Source organism: Sarcophilus harrisii, chromosome 4, assembly GCF_902635505.1.
Source record: "Sarcophilus harrisii chromosome 4, mSarHar1.11, whole genome shotgun sequence".
Classification (NCBI taxonomy): domain Eukaryota; kingdom Metazoa; phylum Chordata; class Mammalia; order Dasyuromorphia; family Dasyuridae; genus Sarcophilus; species Sarcophilus harrisii.
Genome location: NC_045429.1, coordinates 349,623,411 through 349,642,767, shown reverse-complemented (window position 1 = coordinate 349,642,767; position 19,357 = coordinate 349,623,411). Strand labels below are relative to the sequence as shown.

General features: G+C 30.7%; 1 protein-coding gene across 1 annotated transcript; it reads left to right on the top strand.

The window, feature by feature from the left end:
• The first annotated feature begins 6,960 nt into the window (after positions 1–6,960).
• LOC116423630 (spermatogenesis-associated protein 17-like) lies at positions 6,961–19,081 on the top strand. Its single transcript, XM_031968670.1, has 3 exons — positions 6,961–7,062; positions 13,750–13,956; positions 18,929–19,081. The coding sequence occupies exons 1-3, from the start codon at positions 6,961–6,963 to the stop codon at positions 19,079–19,081; spliced, it is 462 nt and encodes a 153-aa protein (XP_031824530.1).
• The last annotated feature ends 276 nt before the right edge of the window (positions 19,082–19,357 follow it).

The window sequence follows — 19,357 nt, the reverse complement described above, 5'->3', positions numbered from 1 at the left end:
AGACCTGTCAGGTTCTGTGATCAAATTTTAAGAGGTTCTGAGGAAATTCTAAATCAAATTGACTTAACCATTGGCTTATAATCCAACTCAAAGGAAACTGAGGCCAGATTCTTTAATATTTTAATGAACTTTATTTTTTTCCTTCTTGCCCCTCGGACTCTTCATATTCTCTACTTCTTTCAATGTTTAGCTTAATCCCTACCCCATACATAAGATATTTTCTAATCCCTGCTCTTTCCTATACTTCCCCTCATTTCTTTGTATTTACTTTGCATATATTTTATATTTATCTATATACATGTTTTATCCTAAAGTAGAATGTAAGCTTTGTGAGGACAGGATCTGTATATTTATCAATATGTAGCACAATATCTTGCTTGTAGGTAGATAACAAAAGCTTGTAGAATTAGACTTTGTAGCTTTTCCATTTTGTTTATTGTTTTTTAATCTCCTCTGTAGTAACCTCGATTGTTCTTCTGTTAGTAACCAAGATTTGAAACTCTCAGGAGCCTCAAGGAAAGCATTCACGGTTATTTCAGAGCTAGGATAGTAGGAATGAAATTATAAACTTGCATTTCTTTCTGTGGCAGATCTTGATGCCAGTTACAGTGATTAAATTGTTAGTGGAACAGGTAGATATCTATGGGCTGGTAGAATGGAACAAAGAGCAACATAATTCACATTGAATGGGTGAGACTGAGATAAAAAAAAATGCCTAAAAATTGTATAAACATATCTCAAGGCTGATAATCTCCAGTGTTAAGGGCCCTTGAAATATTTCATGAGAAGTCCTTCAGAAGCACACGTCTACATCTAGAGGTACCTTAAAGCTTTCCAAAAACATCACTCTTTGCATTTATAACCTCAGTGTCTAGCACATAGTAAATGCTTAATCAATACTTGTTGATTGATTAAACTTGTCCAATACTTGTTCCTAAATATTTATTTCATTATTTTGCTTACTTACATGGAAAAAGTGAAAAGGGAAAAATATGAATCTGAATAATTGGAAAACACTTGCTTTGTGCAGATAAAAATCTATTGCAAATGTTTTCTTTACAAATCCCTAATATCACCAAACCATTCTTTTACATTCCAGAGAAACAATACATGAGAGTTAATAAGATTATTCTTCAGATTTCCTGTGGAAGCGAAGCTGCTATAGCTGAGAAATGATTGTGTTTCCTTTTAGTTTTCAGCAAGAGTAATTGAATGTTGAATATCTTACTAAACGCTGGACTGTGACAGTGTGTTAACACTCTGACTATCGCCTAACAGCAGGGCAATTATTTGCTGAGTGGGATTTTTATAAATCCCTTGGCACTACTATGTCCTGATAATTATGATGAAGTGCACTGGTCAGTGTTGATTCAGCAGTCCCTTCTTTAGAAAATATTTCATTCATAGCTCTCTATTATGCCTTTTACTTTTCTAGTTTTTTAACATCTTTTACTTCTATTATAGCTTTCTTAATTTTTTTCTGTATTTTTAAATGAGTTTCCCTTGAACTTAGAATTCAAATATTTTAAAAGGAAGTTTCCTTTTAGAAACTTTTAGTTTTAATAGAGTTAATAACTTCTCAACTAGGAGAAAGTCACCCAATTACCGTCTAACTAAAATGATGAAAGAGATCAAATTTTCATTTCAAGCCTTCTTTTAATCAGCCTTCTATCTCATGTAACAGTCTTTGTACTTCAAAATATAATTCCCACGTTGTATATGTGTACAGTTTGCATTCCTGGAACAAAGAAGATATTATGAAATGATGACATGCTATTGACCATGCTTGGAAATCATCATTGCATAATTTATTTTTGTAGTTTAAAACTGCATAAATTTTTTCAGTTTAAAAGTGCATAAAGGTTATAGAATTTTTTGAAAGTGAATTTCAATAATGAAAAGGAAAGAAAAGTGACACTAGGCTGTCTCCATGGGTAATACAAAAAAGTAAGTGGGAAAAGGGCATAATATAACAAGAAGTGCAACATAAAATATATTGAATGATATCAACTTTTATAATTTCTTTCCATATCAATCATGTGCTTTATTGTTCTTATACATATTACAAATTTAATTATAAGAGTAAAAAATTAGTTTATTAAAAGTATAGAATTATTCAAAATATTAATATACTAGGGATGATTGGACAACAAATTATATATTTGACAACTGCTCAACTTGACATAATTAATCTACTAGGACATTCATGAATTCCCTTTAAGAGAAATTCCCAATTAAAAAATACACACACACACACACACACACATATATATATATGTATGTGTACATACATATATGTGTGTGTGTATATATGTATATATATACAAATATATATATACATATATATACATGTAGTGTGATTAATTTCCTTCTTCACGCCCTTAGATGAGTCAGAATCATTGCCTTTTAAAAAATCAGTATTTTCACACCTCATTTGCCATATTCACCACTGAGCTACCAGTCAGCAGTAGAGCTTGATGCAAGAAGGTCAGTAAGAAGCTATTAGCAGGGCCCTCTCCTGAGGTTTCTTTGGTCTTATTGAGTTGGAAGTTAGCATGACAGTACTGCAAATAACTCAGTTGTAGGTCTTTTTCTTTTTTTAACAGTTAGCACAGATTTCCCCATAGTGTTGGTCACTCTAGAAAATTATTGCTAAAACTGAAATCCCTAGAAAGCTAGCATGGCAATAGCTCTTCAAAGTTGTGAAAAATATAAAAACTGAAAAATCTGGCATAATCCCAAAGGATTAACTATGATTTATGTGATCCATGATAATATTTAAAAACAACAAAAGGCTATTATTTATAAAATGTGAAACACATTATGAAATGTGGCAAATGAGACATTATTTTTTGAAATTATTTTCTAATATTAAATGGTCTGTAAACTTTATAGTAAAATGAATACAGTGTCTATGATTACAAAAAGAAAATAAGAGGAGTTGTGTCTAATGGGTTTGATGATTGGAATGTTTTCTTTGACCTAAGTTAGTGATTGATAAAATTAATTATTAAAAAAGAAACTGAAAAATTTATTGCACTTAAAATTCAATAAAAATCAAATGTTCTTGGTTTCACACACAAAAAAAAAAACCCTATAATAGAGATTAAAATTAGAAGCCACATGAAGATTCCACACAATGAGAAGAAGGCATTGAGTTTGCAGGTTTATTTGCATTTACTGCGTAAAAATTATATATATGTACATGTAAATAAGAAAATAGATTAAAGTATCTAATTGTATTATTGTAAATAATAAACTTTTAATTTGTCTAATATTTTTAAAAATATATTTTGTTGGTGAATTTTGATATTTGCATGATGGATATTTCTGAATACCCACTCTCCTTACCCCTTTCTTCCTCTTGACAAACTTTCCTTTGTAATAAGGGAAAAAAAGTTAAGCAAAAACAACTAGTTTTATATGTATGTGACAGCATGAGCAACATTTCACACCTACACTTCTCCATTTCTTCTATAAGTGAAGGAAAGGACATTTCCTCATCTTTTCTCCAAGACTAAAATTAGCCATTCAAATTACTAATGAGCAAATTACTAATTATGAATAATAAATTATTCATTACTACTCATTGTCAATATATGTTAAAGAATATACATTTTAAAAAAAGATATTCCATAGGTTAAATTGTAGATAGACCAATATGATAATGATTATTATAATTTGTAACTAATATGAAAAAAGTTAACAAAATTTAATTAATTATTCATATTTATATATAACTTTAAGATTTAAAATATACTCTATTTACAACAATTCTATGAAGTAATTATAGAAGTATTATCCCCATTTTACAAGTTATATCTAATGAGTTTATCATTAATCAAGAAGCATTTGGCTTTTATCTCTTTTGCTTTGTTTAGTTTTACTATTAGTTTTGAGTTACATTATTCTTAATGACATTAAAAAAATAAAAATATCTAGAACTACATGCTTGTGAAGAAATTTCGAAATATAAATTGACATAGCTCCTGCTCTTTAATATTCCTCTAGACAGTGTGCTTTTACAAAATTAAATAAAAAATTAAAAACTTCTTAATATGATAAAATTTTAAAGATGTAAATTTCATAACTTATTTAGGACATTTAATCCTAATGGATTGAATTAGAATTTAATTTAATTTAAAATGGAATATAGTAAAACAAGTAAGAGGTTGGAAGTGATTGGACTGTCCTCACAGGACAATCTAGGAGGTAACAAAGCATTTGCAAGCCAGTTGACAGCTATGTTAAGAAAGAGATTTTTTAAAAGGCTATTGAATGAAGTATTTTGAGAATGATCAGTATTTTAAAACAAATTTTTAAATATTTTACAGAAAATGTTCCTTTTTATAAATAGAAATCTAATTTAGAATTTAAACTCGAGCAAAGAGGAATTTTTGAAGATTTTTGTTTCTTTAAGTATACATGAAAGATTAACAGTTTAGAGGTTTCTAGTTTAAAAATTTTAACAAGACTTTAAAAAATTATACATTCTAATTAGGGAATCTTTAGCACTTTTGGTCCTCTGAGGTAAATATGGCAAAAACAGCTAAGTGTTCATCAGCACACTAGTAGTATTAGACAGAAATTCCACAAGTATTTTTTGAAAGAAGATTTTTGAAACATAACTTTTAGTGTTAGTCTATATTGTCATACAGAAAATAAAAGCCAGACTTTCATTTTCTAACATTCTCATTGTAAGTATATACTTCACAGTATCACAGAAAGAGCTAGAAGAGACTTTAGAAGTCATTTAGTCCAGCCCCTCCATTTTAAAAGATAAGGAAACTGTTCCAAGAAAGGCAAAGTCACTTTCCTGAGGTCATTCACGTAGTAAAGGATAGAGCTGAGGATTGTAGATTGTTAATTCTAGTGCTCTTTCTATTGTGGATTTGCCTATTACCTATGTGCCTATAGAATTTTATAGTCCAGGTATCTTAAAAGATAAGATCTATCTTCAGAAATTGAACATAACCACTTACACTAATGTCATTTTATGACAAGGGCACATCAATAAAATTACCATTAAATATGTTGCATTTTATATATAGTCAACAAGCATTTAGTAAGCACATTTAGTGTTTCCAGTCACTTTACTAAATATCAGGGATAAAAAGAAAGAAAGAAACAAAAAAAAAAATTCCCTGCTCTCAAGGAGTTCATATTCTAATGGAAATTAAAAAGATGAGAAGAGAAAAAACAAAGATATATGTGTAGATACATATACACACACATATATATATAAAACACATATGAAATATATAATGTATATATATAGTATAACACACACACACACACACACACATACACACACACATATATTACAAAAGAAGAAAAACTCAGAAGAAAAGCACTGAGACTTGTGGAGTGATAGTAGTTGAGGTCATGTTTAGAAAAAGATTACAACAGGAAATGAGTTGAGATAAATCTTGAAGGAAGCCAGAAAAGCCAACAGGCAAGGGTGAGAAGAAGAACACTCAGGGCATGAAGAAAAGATATTTCAAAAGCATAAAGTTTGGAGATGCAGTTTTATATGCTAGAGACAGCAAAAAGGCCACTTTCACTAGATAACAGGGGATGGGAATAAAGTGTAAGAAGCCTGGAAATGTAGAAGGGAATGACTTAAATATTAATTTATTTTAACAAAATTTTAATGATTTTTTTGTTTCTTATTTCATCATAGTATCCCATGCATTTCTCTCTCTGAAAGGCCCTGAGCACAATCCCCTATAACTAATAGAATCTTTTTTAGAGAAGATAAAAAGCATAACTGACCAATCAATACTGACAAAATCCAAAAATATGTGCTGCAACATATAGTATATATAAACCTCCTAGCTCCATGAAGAAATAGGTTGAGGATATATTTTCCATATCTCTTCATTGATTCCACTTGATCTTTATAATTTTGTTGTATTTACTTGGATTTTTTGGTATGTTATTTTTTTATCCTTCTGCAATGTTATATTGTTTATATTGTTTTCTTTGCTCTATTAACTTCACTTTGTATCAATTCATAGAGACCTTTCCCTGCTTCTCTATAATTATTAAATACATCATTTAAAATTTTTTTATTTTTAATTCCAAATTTTCCCCTTGTCTCATCTTCTATACCTATTGAGAAAGCAAGATATGCAATTCACATTATACAAGATATATTTCCACATTAGCCAAGTTGGGAGTAGGGAACAAGAAAAAAGAGGAAAAATACTTCTTTCTGCACTCGGTGCATCCATTTTCTCTGGAGGTGAATAGCTTTGTTTTTTCATCATGATTTCTTTGGAACTGTCTTGGATTTTTATCTTAATTGAAGTTGCTAAATCTTTTACAATTGGTGGTTGTTGCAATATTTGTTGCTATATATAATGTTCTCCAACTTTTGCTCAATTTGCTTTTCTGAACCCATCCCTTCATCATTTCTTATAGCACTAGCATTCCATCCCAATCATATAGCACAACTTGTTCAGCCATTCCCTAATTGTTAAGAGAGAAAAATCAGAAGAAAACACTAGGAAAAAAACCCCAAAATTGAATATTGCATGTGTTGATATACATTCAGTCTCCATAGTTTTCTCTCTGGATATGGATGGCATTTTCTATCTAAAGTTTAAATCACTGAAGTGCTAACTTCAGTTGTTGTTGCTGTTGTTGTGTTCTGCACGTTTCCCTCAGTATAAGTTCATGCAGATCTTTCTAAAATCAATTTGTTCATCATTTTTTATAGAACAATAATATTCCATTGCTTTCATAGACTTATTCAACCATTCCCCAGTTGATGGACATCTACTCATTTTTCAGTTCTTTGTTATCACAAAAAGAGCTGTTATATTTTTGTACATGTGAGTCCTTTCTCCTCTTTTATGATTTCTTTGGAGTACAGAACCAATAGTGGCACTGCTGGATCTAAAAGTAGGCACAGTTTTATAAACTTTTGAGTATAGTTCCAAATTTGTCTCCAGAATGGTTGGATCATTTCTCAAGTCCAACTACAAGGCACTGGTATCTCAGTTGTCTCACATCTCCTCCAATATTGATCAATATCTTCCTGTCATCTTAGCCATTGTGAGTGGTGTGAGATGGTACCTCAGAGGTGTTTTAATTTGCATTTCTCTAATCAATTTGGAGCACTTTTTCATATGACTATAGACGACTTTAATTTCTTCATCTGAAAATTATCTGTTCATATCATTTCACCATTTATCAATTGGGAAATGACTTGTATTATTAATTTGACTCAGTTCTTTATAAATTTTAGAAATGTGAACTTTATCAGAAATACTGTCTGTAAAAAAAATTTCTCCCAGCTTTCTGCTTCCCTTCTAATCTTGTCTGCATTGGTTTTGTTTGTGCAAAAACCTTTTAATTTAATGTAATTAAAGTTATTCATTTTGCATTTTATAATGTTCTCTAGTTTTTTGGGGCACAAATTCCTCCCTTCTCCAAAGATTGATAGGCAAACTGTCCATCTGAAACTATTCAAATTATCATATGATTTGTTTCTAGTGTTCTTGATGTGGTCAACTATGGTAATAGTTTTCCTGATATTGAATCAGCCCTGCATTCCTGGTATAAAGCCCTCTTGGTCATAGTGTATTATCCTTCTAATAAGTTGTTGTTTTCTCTTTGTTAATATTTTATTTAAAAATTTTGCATTAGTATTCATTAAGGAGATTGTCTATAGTGCTCCTTTTCTGTTTTGGCTCTACCTAGTCTAGTTATCAGCACCATATTTATGTCATAGAAGGAATTTGGCAGGACTCCTTTTTTGCCTATTTTTCCAAATAGTTTATGTAGTATTGCAATTAAATGTTATTTAAATACTTGGTAGAATTCACTTGTAAATCCATCTGACCCTGGGAATTTTTTCTTAGGGAGTTCATTGATGGTTTGTTCAGTTTGTTTTTCTGAAATGAGTTATTTAAATAATTTATTTTCTTTTCCACTAATTTGGACAATTTATATTTTTGTAAATATTCATCCATTTCAATTAGATTGTCAGAACTGTTGGCATATTATTGGGCAAAATATCTCCTAATTATTGCTTTAATTTCTTCTCCATTGATGGTAAGTTTACTCTTTTTGTTTTAGATATTAGTAATTTGTTTTTTTTCTAACCAAATTAACCAAAGATTTAGTTATTTTGTTTTTTTAAAAATAAAACCAACCTTAGTTTTATTAATTAGTTCAATAGCTTTCTTTGTTTCAATTTTATTGCTCTCTCTTTTGAGTTTCAGAATTTTAAATCTGCTATTTAATTGGGAGTTTTTAATTTGTTCTTTATCTAACTTTTTATTTGCATGCTGCATTCATTGATCTACACTTTCTCTATTTTATTCATGTAGCTATTTAGAGTTATAAAATATCCTCTAAGAACTGCAAGCCCACACATTTTGGTATGCTGTCTCATTACTGTCATTATCTTGGATGAAATTATAGATTGTTTCTGTAATTTGTTGTTTGGCCCACTCTTTCTTTAGAATTAGATTATTTAATTTCCAGTTGGTTTTTAATCTATCTTTATTGAATATAATTTTTATTTCATTGTGGTCTGAAAAGGAAGCATTTCCTATTTCTGCCTTTCTGCATTTATTGTGAGGTTCTTTTTGCCCTGATACATGGTTATTTATTTTATGCAGGTGCCATGTATTGCTCAGAAAAAGGTGTATTCTTTTTGTTTTATATTCAATTTTCTCCAGAGGTCTATCATATCTAATTTCTTTCTTGTTTATTTTAGGGTTAGATTTGTCTGATTCTGAGAAGGAGAAGGTTGAGGTCTCCCACTAATATAGTTTTGCTGTCTATTTCTTCCTGTAACTGGTTTAATATCTTCTCTTAAGAATTTGTGTGTTCTACCACTTGGTAAATGATACATTTAGTATCATTATTGATGCATTGTTTAAGGTACCCTTGATCAAGATGTACTTTCTTATCTCTTTTAATTAGATCTATTTTTACTTTTGCTTTATTTGGGATCAGAATTATTACCCCTGGTTTTTTTTTTTTAACTTCAGATGAAGCATAATAAATTCTGTTTCAGTTTTTTACTTTTACTTGAATGTGTCTCTGTATGCCAAATGTATTTCTTGTAAACAACATATTGTAGTATTTTGTTTTTTAATCCATTCTGCTATTTGCTTGCTTTTTATGGGAGAGTTCATCCCATTCACATTCACAGTTAAGATTATCAGCTCTGTATTTCCCTCCATCCTATTTTCTCCCCTATAAATACTTTTGTTCTCTCTTTCCAATCTGTCTGTAGTAGTGTTTTTTTGACCCACTCCACCCACTACTCTGTCATCTATCACCTTTCCTCCTTTCTTTTAGCAGTGCTTTAATTTTTAACTTAGCCTACCTACTAGCTTGTTGAGCTTATATCACTGCTTCTCCTTCTTATCTTTTTTCTTAGTGTTTTTGCCCTCCCTTCTATCCAGCCCCTCCATTTTCCTTCCTCTTTCTCCTACTTCTTTATAGAGTTAGATAAATTTCTATATCCAACTAAATGATTACATTATTTTGAACCAAGACTGATAAGATCAAGTCTCAGACAATGCTCACCTCTTTCTCTTCTTTCCCTCAATTATAACAGATCTTTTGTGCCTATTCATGTGGTCTAATTTGTTCCATTGTATCTCCCCTCTCCTCCTCTTCCAGTGCAATTATTTTTCTACCTCTTAATGTCTTTTTCTTTTATATAATCATATCAGACTTCATTCAAAACCACACTCTCAGTCCACATGATGCCCTAGTAAAAGACACAATTCTCAAGAATTACAGATATCATTTTTCTATCTAGGGATATAAACAGTATAACCTTTAAATAATATGTATTTCCCCCTGTTTACCTTTCTATGCTTCTCTTGGTTCCTGTGTTTCAAGTTTAAATTTTCTCTTCACTTCTATTTTTTTTTCAATAGAAATGATGGAAAAATCTCTTACTTCATTGAAGATCCATCACTGCCCCTGAAAAATAATGCTCAGTCTTGCTGGGTAATTAATTCTTGGTTGTAATTCCAGGTCCTCTGCCTTCTGGAATTTGGTATTTCAAGCCCTCAGATCTTTATTTATAGAAGCTTTCAGATTCTGGGTACCCTGACTGTTACTCCTTCATATATGAATTGCTTTTGTTGGGCAGCTTACAATATTTTTTCCTTGAGATTATAGTTCTGGAATTTTGCAACAATGTTCCTTGGGGTTTTCCTTGTGGGATCTCTTTCCAAAAGTGGCTGGTAGAGTCTTTCATTTATTTTCCCTTTTGTTTCTATAGTATTAAAGCAGTTTTCCTTGAGGATCTGTTGAAGAATGAGATTTAGGCTCTCTTCAGATAGACCAATGATTTTTAAATTGTCTCTTCTGAATCTATTTTCCAATGAGGTCTTTTACATATTCTTCTATTTTTTCCATTCTTTTTAGTTGTTTGATGAATTCTTGTTGTCTCATAGAGTCATTAGCTTCCATTTTCTCCATTCTAATTTTTAGTGTGATTTAATTGTTAACTTTTGTATCTCTTTTTCCATTTGATTAATTCTATTTTTGGCAGTGTTGTTTACTTCAGTGGATTTTTTTTTTTTGCATTTGGCCAATTGTATTTTTTAAGGAATTACCCTCCTTTTCCAAGCTATTGACTCTCTCTTGTATACCTCTCATTTCTTTTCTCATTTGTTCTTCTTTGTCTCTTCTTTGTCTTTTAAAGTCTTTTTATGAGCACTCTTAAGAAGCCTCTTTGGCTTGAGCCCAATTCATATCATTTTTGATATCCTGTGTGAACATTTTATCCTTATCTGAGTTGATGTTTTAGTCTTCCCTGTCACCATGATAGCTTTCTGTGGTCAAGAATCTTTTCTTTTTCTTGCTTTTCTTTCCTTTTCTTTTGGTATTTCTTCTTTTTTTTACTTTCATGGTTGAGCTCTACTCCTGAGGATAAGGGAGCATTGTCCTAAGCTGCCCTAAGCAGCTCTGAATCTTGGCTTTGAGCATAGAGGTCTCTTATGTTTACAGGGGAGTAGCTTTATCTGCTCTTTCCAGAAAACAACTTGGTTTCCCAGAATTTACCTTCTCAATTGGGACTGAAAACTGCCTCACTGGTCTATTTCTTTAATGATCCAGGACAGAAGTTCTCAGTTGCTGATCTATTAGGATTAAGACACTCTCACTGGTTTCCCCAGACAATGTCTGAGCTAGACTCAACACTCTTTTCATCTCAGTGAGACTGACCTTTCTTTGCAGTTTTTCTAATCTATCTTGATCTGGAGAGTGGTTTTATTCCATCAGACTTTGTTTCATTAGTTTTCAAGGGAAACTGAGAAAGTACAAACAGCTTCCTGGTTTCACTCTGCCATCATGGCTTCATCCCCTGAAGTCCTGTAATTTTTTTTTTTTTTAAAGAAGTTTCTTGTGGTGCTGTGTTTATTCTTTTGCCATAGTTCTTTTAACTTGTTTCCTTCTCACATTTGTTCTTTTTTGCTTTCTATTAACACATGAAGCCATCTGTCTCCAAATTTGGAGACCAAATTCTATTTTCCCCCTTTTGCTGTAAACACAGCATTATGCTCCTTCAATTATTTTATTTATTTATTTTTTGTTCCTTCTGACTCTTGCCCCCCTTCCTCTGATCCCGCCTTCTTGTTACACTTTTCCCTCTAGGATTTTCTATATTTGTTCTTTTTTCCTGCTTTTGTCAAGTTACATTATTACCTGCTCTTTTTTCCTCTCAGTAAGTGAAGCTGATTGTATTTTCTTCTCCTTATGCTTGTCTTCTTAATAATTTTTAAAAAAATTTTGCACCTCTTTACAAAAAGATTTCTTTTATTCTCTTCATTATCTATTTTTCTTTCTGTTTACTCTAGACTCTTACCCCTCGAGTCATCCCCTCAATAATCTAGTCTCTTTTTTTTCTTTTTTATACAATCAAAGATTCCAAAATTTCCATTCCAGACTTTACTTTTTAGTGTCCCTATGTCAATCTAGATTGGCTAAGGAGAGTAAGGTCCATACTGGAGAGGCATATAATAGCCAGTTCTTAGGCTATTAAGTAGTAGAACTGGCCAGTGAGTTGCATCTGCATTTTGACAAAGGGAGACAGTCTTTAAAAAAAAAATAAAAGGAACATTGAATATAGAAATGGCAGTGCTTAGAAAAAGGTTAAATATGTGGGTTAAGTGCCAGGAAAAAGTTCATGATGCTACTAGGAGTTCATTATTGGATAGCTGATGGAACTCTAAAACAGTAATAAGAAAGGTAGGAAGAGAAGAGTTTTTGGGGAAGGAAAATAATGTATTCTATTTTGGATATTTGTTGTGTTTGAGATGTTCATAGAAATCTTGTTTGAGGTGCCCAATAGGCAGTTGGTGATATGAGCCAGATTGTATAGATCTGAGATAGCTTCACAGAGAAGATTATTGAACCTATTGGAAATGATTAGATTGCCAAAATAAGAGAAAACATAGTGATAAGAAAAGAAGGTCTGGTTATAGAGATCTGGGGGCAAAGGTATACTGTAGCTAGTTCAAGCTGACTTCCAAAGCCCATTGCTAAATTTTCAGTCTGAACATTTATACATCAGAAATCAACAAACACTAAAAAAAAAATATGGTTTAATTTATTATGTTGTTGATTGTTTTATTTTTAATAAAGAAAGTGTCATTTATGTAGAATAAACATAAAAACATGTCAAGGAACTTTTTTCGAGAGCTGGTTGTTAAATATTTACCATGCCTCCCTACTTGGGGGACACCAGGAGAAAGTAGTATAAAATTCTAAAGAAAAGAGCATGTTCTGGAGAAGATGTCAAAGGTTATATAAAGGGCAAAAAAGATGAGGACCGAGAAAAGGCCATAGATTTGGCCATTGAGAAATCACTGGTAACTTTAGAGAAAGTAATTTTAGTTTATTGATGAGATTGGAAGCCAGACTGCAGAGGAGTAGAGCCAATTACTATTTTCAATTTAAAAATATAGTCAAAATGGTAAGCAATGAACACTTAATTAAAAAGCATTCATTGACTATTAGGCACTCAGCATTATGCTCATCTCTATAGTTTATATATAATGATAGATTATATGACTGACTAATTCCTTATGATTTGCTGATGATTATGGTTTGATAGCTTCAATACATGATTGGGATTTAGAAATGATCAGTTTAGAGAGTCTTTTCCAGTCCATTGTTTTGCAAATATAAATGCTCAATCAACAAATACACATTTTTTAAGTAGCTACTGTGTGCAAAGCACTATGCTCAAGAATAGAAATAAAAGTATAAAATATAAAACAATCTCTATTATCAAGTTTATAATAAAGTCAGGCAAAACAGATGTTAAAAAGAAAAGAATTATAGATAGGGTCTTGAGAATATATATGTCATCTTAGTTTGTATAAACCTATTATTAATTATTTTTGTTAGCACTCACACCTCAGGAATTGTCAGATGCTATAAATCAGGCTTTAATATTATATTTATTGTCTAGACTTTTTAATAGTAATAAATAAAATGTCAATAATATGAATTAAGTTTAAAAGTATGCCTTGTGTACATTTTTTCTCCTTCAGAAAGTCATTTGTTAAACATTTACTAGTATATTACCGATTCCAGGCTGTAACAATTTATATAATAATGGTAATAAGTAGCAGATATACACTATAGGGTAAAATAGACAGCTTTAAAACATAATTCTATATTTTAATATGTCTTAGAGTATAGTTATCTTTTGTTCAAATATATGTAACAGTATAAAAACAATATTCTCCATTTTAGAGTCCAGGAATATACAACTCACCATTTCGAGATCCAGATCCAATGGAATTTGAATTACGAAAAGTGAGGGCATGTCATATGACACCCCCAAGACCCCAAATTCAGCAGACAGATTATGAAGACCTTTCTTCCTGGCTTGCTTGCACGAGTAAGCGTTCATTTCCACGATCAGATATTTTACCACCTATTAACAGGAAGCAATACCAGGTACTTTATAGCTCTTTAACAATTCTGTTAATTTTTATTGTCACCAGTATTCATTGTCTTTGCAACATAATAAGAGGATTGGCTAATTTTAAATTATTAAATTTTAATTTTAAAACAAATACTTTTACAAAGGACTTTCCAAGTTATTGTGTTGTAGTGGAATTTTGTTTTATCAAAAATCATTAAAGTATACGGTGAGTTGGGTTCTAGAAATATTAGAATGATATTTTTTCCTATTGTAACTTATTTTCAAAGTTTGCATTTTCTATCAAATTATACTTAATTTTACTTTTCATTTTGTAAACCATTTCTCATGTAGCTACATTTAGGATCTAACTAAAGGAAAAGTTTGATATCAGGATTGGCCCAATGCCAATAATATAAACATGATATTCAAAAGATCATAAGATTATTTCATTTGTTGTTTGCAGCATGGGTCTTAACTCTTTATTTTTCAACTTTTGATTCCATTTTTATTCTCTCAGCTCTACTATTGTTTGGTAAGTGTGTTGGAAAGGAGATTTTTTTAAATTAATAATATCAGTTTCGTCACTAGAACTCTTTCCAACACTGATTCAGCTAGGTGAATATATATTTTAAAAATGCTTTTTAAAATACATTTTTAATCCTTATAATAATAATTACTACACATCATTTATAGGAATAGTTTGAGCAAGTGCATGTTTTCAATAGTGTGACTCAGTAGGATTTACACATTTACTCAGTTATTTTTTTAATTACATAGTAATAAAAATAATTTACCAAGTGGTCAGAATGGTAATTAAGTATAACCATAATCAGAGTAATAGATAAAGCTTCATGCAATGTCATCTTTATTTAACAATGTCTAGGTTATAAACTAATCACAATATAACCATTTTATTTATCTGATGATTTGTCCAAGCATAACACAACTTGGATATTGTATTATAACACATAACTATACAAAAGCACACATAGAAAGCCTTACTAAAATTTTGTAAATTTCATTAATTTTAAGAGTTGACTTAAATTCTTTAAAAATTGATATTATAAGAATTATAGAGGTTTTCCAGTGTAACTCAAAAAAATGTGACATTTGATTTTAAATAATATATACCTCAATAAAAACTAAAAATTGACTATGGCAAGGCAGGGCAGAGCAAGGAAAGACAGGATCAAAAGTTGAAGTTGACCTATATGATTAGACTGAAGTCAGGAGAAATAAGTAGTGAATATGATTCTGGTAAGCACATTCAAGATTTGGAGTTCCATCAAAGGGGAAAGGACAGGTGATGCAAAAAAAAAAAAAAAAAAAAAGGAAGATAAAGCAAAATCCAAGATTGAGCATTAGGCCAAATGAACAGGATTGGTGATCAGTTAAGTTCCAAACTGGCAGCAGATGTCAGGACCTGAAATTCACAAAGTTGAAATTATTGATGTAAAGACTTGTCAGGATACTAGAATATTAATGGAGAAAGTTAATAAGATTTAAGGGAATAACACTTGCCCCTGGAGAAATGTATTCAAGAAAGTGGCAATAGGACCAACCACTAGAATAATTTATGGTAGAATCAATCTCCTGCTTTGTGAGAGTTTTTGTTTCTTAATATCCCATTCAAAGAATTAGATTTGATCTCATGGTATAATTCAGTGGACACATATAACAAGATTAGAGAAATATTGGAGATAGAGATCCAAGAAGACAATTATACAGCACTGTTTTTCAAAATAACATTAGGGATAGATAGATAGAGACAGATAGATATCAATATCAATATATTGATAGGTAGATAATAATATAGACAGGTTGATAGATATCAATATCAATAGATTGATAGATATAACCAATGATAAAAATATATTTAGAATTTCTTTTTGAGATTGTCATTGAAACTTCTGGTATATTTATTTGAGTATTTTCATAGTGACAAGTCTTGACCCTGGATCCTTTTGAAGACCGTGATTGTTGGCAAACATTATTATAAACTATTATTTTACAGTCATACTTTATAAAACTTCATAGAATGTTTTTTTTTATCTAGACCTATGATTTCATAGACACAAGGGAAACCCATCTATCTATACAGATTAGCAAGTCAAAGGAATTGAGAGATTAAGTGATTTGCTTTTGGTCAACTAGTATATGTCATAAATGGAATTTGGACCCAGGGTTTTCTGACTTGAATGCCAGTCCTATATATATTAGCTCATTCTAATTCTCAAAAATAAAACCAAAGCAGTAGAGTTCATTTGAAGAACAACAATAATTATACCTAATTATTTAAACAACATTCAGAATATAATGTAAGATCCTTGAAGGCAGCAACTTTATATCTCCAGCATCCATCATAGGACCAGGCACATTACAAGTATTTATATATGTTGGATGAATTAAATTCATATCTTTTAAACTCAATAAAATCTTTTTATTAGTTATTTTCTTTTCTTTTAGAAATCAACTTAAATAGAATTCTTGCACTTGGATTATCTTTCTCACATATGAATTTGCCAGACAGATGACATTTGTACTGTAATGTATATTCTAAAGTTGTTAATGAGGGAAATTATAAGTGAAAACTCATAAGAATTCAGAGTCTGAGCTGTTAACTAGAAAGTGGTAGTAACGCATATACTTTCTCTTTCCATACCTTCATAATATACCTTGGCTTTTGTCTATATCACACACTATAATAATTATTCTTATTACTAAAATACTTTTTAAATAATCAAAATGTCCTTAGTTCTTATAGTGTGTAAATGATTATGAGATTTATAGCTCTTTAAAAGTAGAAGAATTAACTATCCATAAGTTTTCTCATAAAAACATTGGTATTTCATATTTTATAGATAAGAACTACATAGTAAGATAATGTATATAAAAGAAAAAATGTTAATGCATCTGATATATTTGATTTATCATTTTTATTGCTGTATTAAATAGAATTGCAGTCTAACAAAAGTATAGATAATAATGAAATTAGTCATCTTTTCATTAAAGAACATTAATAAAAGCATGCACATTGCTTCCACCTAAACCTGTAAGATATTGGAATAACCATAATTTAATAGAAGTAGGCCAGTTATTTGTAACAAAGACTATAAATAACAGGTGGACCAAAACTTAACTTTGTTACTTTATTAGAATAAGAATGCAGGCCTATTTGAGTGCTCCTGATTTAGTTGCATACTAACCCAATCTCCTTAAAAAAAAGGGTGGGGGAAGGTTATTCTTTTTGAAATTGGTTGATGCTGAGAAGGTGGTACATTTCTGTGTAAGAAAAACTATACTGCAAAATGTATGATGAATGAGACATTTAAAAAATCTATGTTGATATTTTAATTTTCTTCAGAAGGACATCCATAATCCTTTAATAACACATTATATATCACTTGGTAGTCAATTTTTGCCCATCACATTGTCATTTTCTTAGATCAAGATTATTTAAGTATCTTAAAGAAAATTATGCTTTATATCTAATACTGAGCAATATGGCAACTGTTGAATAAAATAATATTGATATCTTTGACAAGTGGCTTGTCATTGTTCTATTACATTTTCTTCTTGGGAAAACTTTTTCCTTCTATTCTCAAAGGCTTTTCTATAATATCCTTAATATATATTCAGTCTTCCCATATATTTTCTAGAATTGAGAAAAGTAAGAGCTTGTAAAAACACAAAAACATGGATATTTGGTTCCTGAATTCTTCTAAAAAGAGACAAGAAATCATGTTGCTGTATCTTTAAAAAGTAAAGTTCCAATACAAATCCATTAACTATTTTCAAATATAGCAATCCTCCTGTCCAGCTGTGAAAAGTACTAGATGATACTTATTTGCCATTTGTGTTATTTACGGTCCATGACTTTTATGGTAACTGGTTCCTATTATTGGTTTCTATTAATGTAAAACATAAGTGAACATAAATGAGGCGTGAATCATTTCTTTTTATTAGCCCCACAGTCTTCACTCAGTGCTTGCAGTAACTCCAGCTGTGACTTGTTAGTGATAACCTATTTAAAGAGGAGATCTTTAAGAATAAGGAACATGATTAGAATTCTTTGTCCATTCATATTTTCAGAAGGCTTTACTACTTCTCTCATAGAGCCACAATAATGCTTGGGGGGAAGAAAGAAAAGAGTAGAGAAAACAAGATGTAATTAGTGACACTGCAAAATCTTGAGTTGCCACTAACTTGTATTGAGCTAAATGTAGTATTAATTATACAAGTGAGTTTGTACCCATTGCTTTTATTTTGTTATTATAATTGTTACTACTTGAAATAAGATATAGAATAAATCATCTTTAAATGCAGAACAAGCTTTTCCTCTATGTATATGTGTGCATGTGTGTATTTATGTGGGTAATGAAATGGTTAATGTCAGCATCTAAATTATTAAGCAATATAGCCATAAATTTTCCGTTAAGAATTTGTAAAATTATTGAGAAATTATGATCCTAATAGAGTTCTGCATATTATCAGATTTGAGTTTGGCTTCTAAAGCTTTCAGCTAATGGAAAATCCACATGTTTTTGCCCTTTGGCCATTTATGGGAGGTATTTTTGAAGGTCTTACTCAGAATTTTTTTAATGACTACTGATTAAGAGAAATATTTATGTAATTAAAACAAATAATGTCTCTTTAAATTAAAAAATGAAGCCATAAGTTGAACAACTCAACAATCAAAACAACTTTTGTTACTATGGGACTAAGTGAAATCAACCATTCCATCTTTTTTCAGCATTGTTTTTTTCTGAGAAATGGCCACTTCCATATTGAAGCAATGAGCACATTCTTCATTGTTGTAAGAAAGTACATCAGCCTTCATGGTTTTTTTTTTTTTTTCTTATTTGTATAAAAAGTCATTGATTTTATTAATTATTTAGCTAAGGAAAAACTTGTACTTCCCAGACACTTTCTATCCTTGATCATCAATAATATGTCAAAAGAAACCCACCCAATAAAATACTGACCTTATCCTGTACCTGTCAGGGGCCCTTCCGAGATATCGCTGAAGTATTGCAGCAGCGCTACAAGCCTTTGCAGCCAACCTTGCGGGTGGCCACATCAATCAATTCGTTAAGAGATGCCCAGGAGGAACTCAAAAGGGAGGAATGGAAACACCGTGTCAATGACAACATGTGAGTGTTCAATATTTCGCACCACAGTTTTGGTACCTTGTACTATCCACTGCCTTGTGTATTATAATGCTTCTAGAAACCTCTTTTTATATAGAAGGGAAACCACTGTCATATCTGATTTTTCAAGCAGAAGACATTCTTCAAGATGCAAATGTCATTAATGAGATGAGTGAGGATATCAAAGCTAAATCACTAACTCCCAACTCAGAAAGTGCAGAGAATTTTGCTTTTTAAAAGGCAAAAAATAAAATTTTCATCTATGCTTTTAAAATGATGATTC